This window comes from Argiope bruennichi, chromosome 3 (genome assembly GCF_947563725.1).
Source record: "Argiope bruennichi chromosome 3, qqArgBrue1.1, whole genome shotgun sequence".
Lineage (NCBI taxonomy): Eukaryota > Metazoa > Arthropoda > Arachnida > Araneae > Araneidae > Argiope > Argiope bruennichi.
In genome coordinates, this window is record NC_079153.1 from 145,614,237 (window position 1) to 145,620,794 (window position 6,558).

General features: G+C 30.9%; 1 protein-coding gene across 1 annotated transcript; it reads left to right on the top strand.

The window, feature by feature from the left end:
• The first annotated feature begins 620 nt into the window (after positions 1-620).
• LOC129963980 (histidine-rich protein PFHRP-II-like) lies at positions 621-6,327 on the top strand. Its single transcript, XM_056078618.1, has 4 exons — positions 621-665; positions 1,885-2,158; positions 4,446-4,824; positions 6,213-6,327. The coding sequence occupies exons 1-3, from the start codon at positions 657-659 to the stop codon at positions 4,805-4,807; spliced, it is 645 nt and encodes a 214-aa protein (XP_055934593.1). The 5' UTR covers positions 621-656; the 3' UTR covers positions 4,808-4,824; positions 6,213-6,327.
• The last annotated feature ends 231 nt before the right edge of the window (positions 6,328-6,558 follow it).

Below are 6,558 nucleotides of genomic sequence, written 5' to 3' on the forward strand. Positions count from 1 at the left end.
ACAACAAAATCGAAACAGAAGATAAAAATTGGATTATTTCTTTGAAATTCTGAAGAATAAAAATCTTTATAGAATATATATATATATATATATATATATATATATATATATATATATATATATATATATATATATATATATATATATATATATACAGAGAGAGAGAATTTTGTTCAAGGAATATAATTATCAATTAAAAATTGCTCTAGCACAGATTTTTAGTTTCAAATCTCATTATCAAACAATGGCTATCATGCTATCTTAACATTTTAAATATGTATCAGAAACACAATTCCAGGAGTTTTTGTAATTTTTATATTATTTTAAAATTCCAATCATTATCTTGTTATTCTATTATATTAATAATTTCTTTTAAGTTTAATATAAAATTTTTCATACTGAATCTTGAACTTGATACATTTGTGACAACCTTAAACAAATAACCTTTCAATTTGCATTGATTAACTCAACCTTCAAAAACAAAACATGCAATTAAAATCGAAAGTGGTCACACCCAAGGGCGAAAACTGTAACCGGTTCAATCTTATGCTGCGACGATTTGGCAACATCATTAATATAAATAGAGGTTCGAAATTGAAAAATTCATCAAACTCAGTAAAGCAGTCTTACAAGAAGGATTTCATCAGTTCTCCATCATGAAAGTGGTAAGCAGGCAGAATCGGCCTTTCTCTTTGCGTTTCTTTCTTTCATTTTCTTTAATCTTCTTTTATTAATTTAAGAGCAAATATCTCAAGCACTTTTCGATTTAAAGAGTGCTACGTCAGAATAAGAATGAATGAATTCAATAATTGCCAATTTTAATGCACAGTCATATAAGAAAATTTCCAAGATGTTTCAAATGTGCCACACATTTAAAAGTTAAGATCGTGGTAAGCTGCACAAAACTTAATTTTATCAGAAAGTTCTAGGGCGTGAGTTTATAAATTATATCACATAAACACAACTCCGTAGTTTTGCCAACTGAAAGGGAAATCTTTAAAGGTTTCAGATATCTGTGTATTGAAATACAAGACGGTAGAAATCACTAATTTTAAAGCAATAAATAAAATAAAAATTTTAATTTTTAATTCATACAGATGTATCTCAGCTGTAATTTTTATTCAGCCGAAATCTCTAGGCTATCAAAGATACTTTTCAAAAATTTTTAAGATCAAATTTTGGATAATACTGCATTTGTAATTTATTTATTTTAATGCATTCCCATTGTGCAAATTCCCATTGTGATCTTTCCAAATATTTTTTTTTTTAATTTAGTAAGCGAAAATATTAAATTACAAAAAAGAAAAAAATAAATTTTAAAACTATTTATCTAAAAAAATCACAGATTTTCTTTATGTCATTCAGAAATTAAAATAATAAAAAATATGCTTATTTTTTTAAACAAAAATATTTTTATTTTTTATAATTTTATGAAAATTTGCATAGACGTGAGAGGTACATCACAAATACACTCTTTAATAAATAATCAGATGCAAATAAAACAAAAATATATCAGGATATCTATTATTTTTTTCGAAAAAAAATCTATAAAATTCCAATATACAAACGAACGAACCATTTTAAAACATAACATAATGTAATACTGAGCACAATTTTTCTGAGTCAGGCAATATCTTCAGAATAAAACAACTGTGGGCAATATGTTTCGATTCACCATAATATATCTCAAACAAATTTGCAAGTTGCTTAATTGATATTTGTTTTTTTGATAGTGAACTGATTATTGATATTTGGAACTTTGCTACGGTTATTTTTCAGAAGAAATTCTAAGACGAAACCATGCTTAATTTAAAATCCTACATTTAAAAATTCTTACAAATCTGCTTTAAATATCCTTGCATCAAAAAAATCATATTTTTATAGATTGCCATCGTTCTCCTTATGGCTGGCGCCGCCATGGCCCAGTACGCTGCACACGGTGCCCCAGTTGTTCACCAGGTGGTCCACCAACCTACTGCATATGGTGCTGCTTCCGCCGGACATGCCTACGGAGCCCACGGACAACACGCTTCTGGATACGCCGCCCATGGAAACGCAAACCACGCCGACCGAGGACACTACGCTGACAGGGCACACGCCGCTCACGGACACCACAACGCCGGAGCTGCATCCAGTCACGATGCCCACGGAGCCCAAGGTGAGATTTACAGTTTGTAAGGTGTACCTCATTAATACAAAAAAATAAATAAACATCTATTGTATAATATCTCAGAAAAATCTTAAACGCAGGCCGAAGTTAAAATTTCAGCATTTTATTTATTTTACTTTCCGATTGCATTTTTTCCTGTTAGCGGATCACTGTTTGTTTAATCCAGTTTCAATGATGAAAGTGTGTTTGAATTTTCGTAAATATTGAGTATGAGGAAGGCCCCGCTGCGATGAAACAAAAGTTAGGAAGAGAGAGAACTGCACGATGGAGAGCGAATAAAAATATTATTTAATTACATACGAGATATAGTTAATACAATAACAACCCATTTATAGGGGCAAATCGTCTAATATTTAAATATTTAGCATGCACAGATTATTTAGATTTTGAACTGTTTTCATAAAATTGTTACTCATTCTTTTTTAAGAATACTCTCTATTGGAGTCGATGTGGTTCAAATGTGTTGTTCCGTTAGAAATGCAGTGTACTAATTGATTCACTAATCGTCATTCTTCTGAATACTGCAATTAAGAACAAGAAACAGAAGAATTAAGACAATGAAAAATGAATTCCGCTTTTTAAAATTCAGTGCATATTTTGCCTTTAAGTGATCTCCAATTAATATCACGACACTTGTAAGTGATCTAAATTTTGAATCTTTTAGCATCCCTGATGACAATAACTCACTGAAAATCAAGCATGCATCATTAAATCCAATAAAAAATCAAAATCAATTAAATCAAGCATCATTAAATCCAATAGTGATAGGCTAGCCGTGCTTATACAGAAACATTTACCGAGTTATCCGTAGGGGCATTTTATATATATTTTATATATATATATATATATATATATATATATATATATATATATATATATATATATATTGTTTAGCAAACTCTTAAAGCTATATCAATTTATATGATGCTTTTGATTACAGTTACAAAATTATCTTTCTTTTTTAGCAAGTAAAGAATGCGAAGTATCCTTTCAATTAAAAATAATTCGAACTCAGCGCCATTGTAATCATGCTCGTCAGTTTACAAGAGTGCTAAAAATATTTCACAAGAGAATACAATTGAAATGTAAATATTATAAAAAAGTTTTAGCTGTGAATACATCAAAGTTTTTATCTGTAAAAATAAGAGTATATTTTAAAAAAAATTCGACGCATCTCTTTTCGGCAAGAAGATTCGTTTTCTAATTAAAAAAAAAGGAAGGTGCATTAAAACAGACGATATCTCTTTAAAGTAAAATGAAGACGAAACCGGAACGGAGTAATAGCTAACAAGAAAAAAAATCTAAATGGGAAAACAAATTATTGCTACCAGAACGGCTCAGTCACAATTAAACACCGAAGGAAGAATATTTTATTTTCTCCTTCCACTATTGCATAATAAGAGAATAATTTTAATATCTTCTAGGGTTGCTCTCAGAGCAGCTCCAATTTGCATTTATCCTCCTTGATCCCTTTTCTGTCCCTTTTCTTTACTTTCAGTTTTATTTATTTACTTTTCATCTCCGTTTTTCACTGAATTCAAAATGCGGAAAATTAATCAAATAGATGAAAAAAACTAAAATAAGCAATCAAATTGTTTCAGATTGTAGCCCTACTAATTATGTTGTTTTACTGTTTGCGTTTATATTAGCTACGATTCATCTGATTCTGCCGGTCATTAACCTGCCAGATATATTTAAAATCTATTTTTTGAACTGTATATCATTCTACATGATGGTATGCCACTACATAATTAAAAGATAATCTGTTGTTGCGGAACGGGTTACTGGACATTTTTTTTATACCACTCTACCTTAAACGATAACTAAAGGCTCCCCTGAATTTTTCCCATTTATCTTTTGACTGCCTTGGACTTCTGAAATAATCCAGTAGTAAAGTTTCAGGCACCTTAAAATACTCTCAGTTTTCAGGACAAAAGGATCCATACGGCATCTCGAATTCCATTATTTTGAGTTGTATGTATATTTTTCGTGAAAATTACTGTTAGGGCAATTATTCAGGCAAAGCGACTACGAGGCTGATAAAACCTAATATTTCCATTTCTACAGCATTCATTAATCAGGTAACATCAAAAGAAAAGACGGGCATTGATAAAATCATCTCGTCACTGCTGATTCAGAAATCTTTCCTTATAAGCACTGAACAAGATTTCTTGTTCCATCTAATATTCGAACAGTTTATTAGTTCTCCTGTTTTTCCGATATCATTTAGTTTGGTGTTAAACAAACTGATGAATCACCTTTTATCATCTTGCAGGTTCCCACTATGGCAAGTACCGAAACGTCGGAGCTTACGCCAGTGACAAGGGAACCGGATACGAAAAGGCCTACGCCTACGACAAGAAAGCCGGACACCACGCCGTCCTAGCCGACCACGGTGCCCACTCCAGCAGGTACGGAGTTGCCGACAGGGCCGCAGACCACAACGCTGGAGCTTACGCTCAAGCCGGCCACGACAGACAGGGAGCCCACGACAGATACGCCGCTCAGGCCCATGGAGTCCAATCCCATAACAATGGTGCTTACGGAAGGTACAGTACTGGACATCAACAAACTTACCAACAAGCCCCAGCAGTCGTCTCTTACCAACAAGTCCCAGCACACTCCTCTCATTACTAAAGATCTCACTTCGAACGGTAAGTACAGAAACTCGAATTGATTTGAATGTGTCATTCTCATATACATCGCAGTATTAGAAAGTGCTGCTAATTCTGATGCAATGACATTTGCATAGAAGCAGTTTTCCTTATTTTAGAGTCTAAAATAATGAAAATGAATCTTCCAATTTCGAATTATTTATGTTACTAGAATTCCTAATGAACTGTTTGAGTTATTTCTATTTTAATTCCTTACTATAGTTTGATTCCTTGCAAAATGTTTATTAATATAATAAAAAAATGATTTTTTAATTAAAATTTTTAATTTTTCTCTGAATTTAAAGATTTTATTTCATTTGTCCAACCAAAAGTTAATAGCATTTGTAAGCTGTGTTATCATATATGTCAAGCTTGATAAATTATAAAAATGACCAATTTCGCACTTTTTTCTTGCATGATTTTTAAATAGAACTAAGAAAAGAAATTTTATTAGAACAAAACTTTTATTGAAAACTAAAAATTAAAATTAGCTAAAATTTGGTTTTAAGATTATATTATAAAGTTTAAATACATTGAATGACATTTAGAATTAAATATTTTAAATTATGAACTCTTAAAATTAAATTCCTATCTGGTGTTAAAAATCATTTATCATCAAGCTTAAAATCCAGAAAAGTTTAACTGATAAATAAGCTATGTGGTTGTACTTTGCGTCATTTTTTTATTTTATTATAAGTATCCTATTTTATGCAACATCTATTCAACTTTAGTTTTTCACCATCTATAAACATTAAAATAAGCATACTTGTGACAACCAGAGGTCTGAGATTAAAATAAATGAATGAAAAGTTACAAGGGCACAGGCGAGAGCAGTGGTTGAATCCTAATGGTCATTACCGGCCACGGTACAACCTTTCCGACATGTCCCAGTCTTTGTCAGGAAGTGACTCAACCCCAACATATTATCATACCCACTAGGATGACAAAAAGCAACCATTGTACTGGAAGCTTCACATCCTCATTTTTCGAAGTATCCATCCCCAGTGGGACTAAACTATAAGAAAAGGAAGATTCATATTTTAACTGTATGCAGAATTGATTCATGGTCTTGGGTCATACTTTTTTTGAATTCGGGATGATGCTAATATCCGTATTATTATTAGTCCTGTTTGGACCCAGTTTCAAATGCGATGAGGATGCAAACGACCTAATCTCAACTATGCGCTGTTGAGGTTTTTAAAAGAGGTGTATAGTATTGAAAACTATAACTTCCGGATTTCTATAGTATAATTTTGCAACAAGCTTTTTTTTAAAAAGAAGTCTTAACCGTAATTTTCAAACGCATGCTAATAAAGCATTCAAATATTTGTATGTACACTTACTGCTTGAATTTTAGTTTCACCTTTCATTTCGTATTCTTGTTTTAGGTTTCACAAATGGACTATCTGACGGTTTGCAATTGGATTGGAAATGGAAAGTAAATCATTTGTTACTTTCGTTTCTGTTTCGTTATTTATTAATTTTTGTTTGTGTAAAAAAATGTGAATAATTGAATAAAAAGTTCAAAACTAAAAACGTTTGACTGAGATTATTTCATAAAAATATTTTTTAACATATTGAAAATTTACAATCTTTTAAAAAAATTACCTTGATATTTTGGTAATAATACAAAAAGCATGATTTTTTTAATTTATTTACAAAACTAAACTATGATTTTAAAAGTGGCGAAATATTTAGTGAATACTTAGTATTTAAATTAAACGCAAACAACGA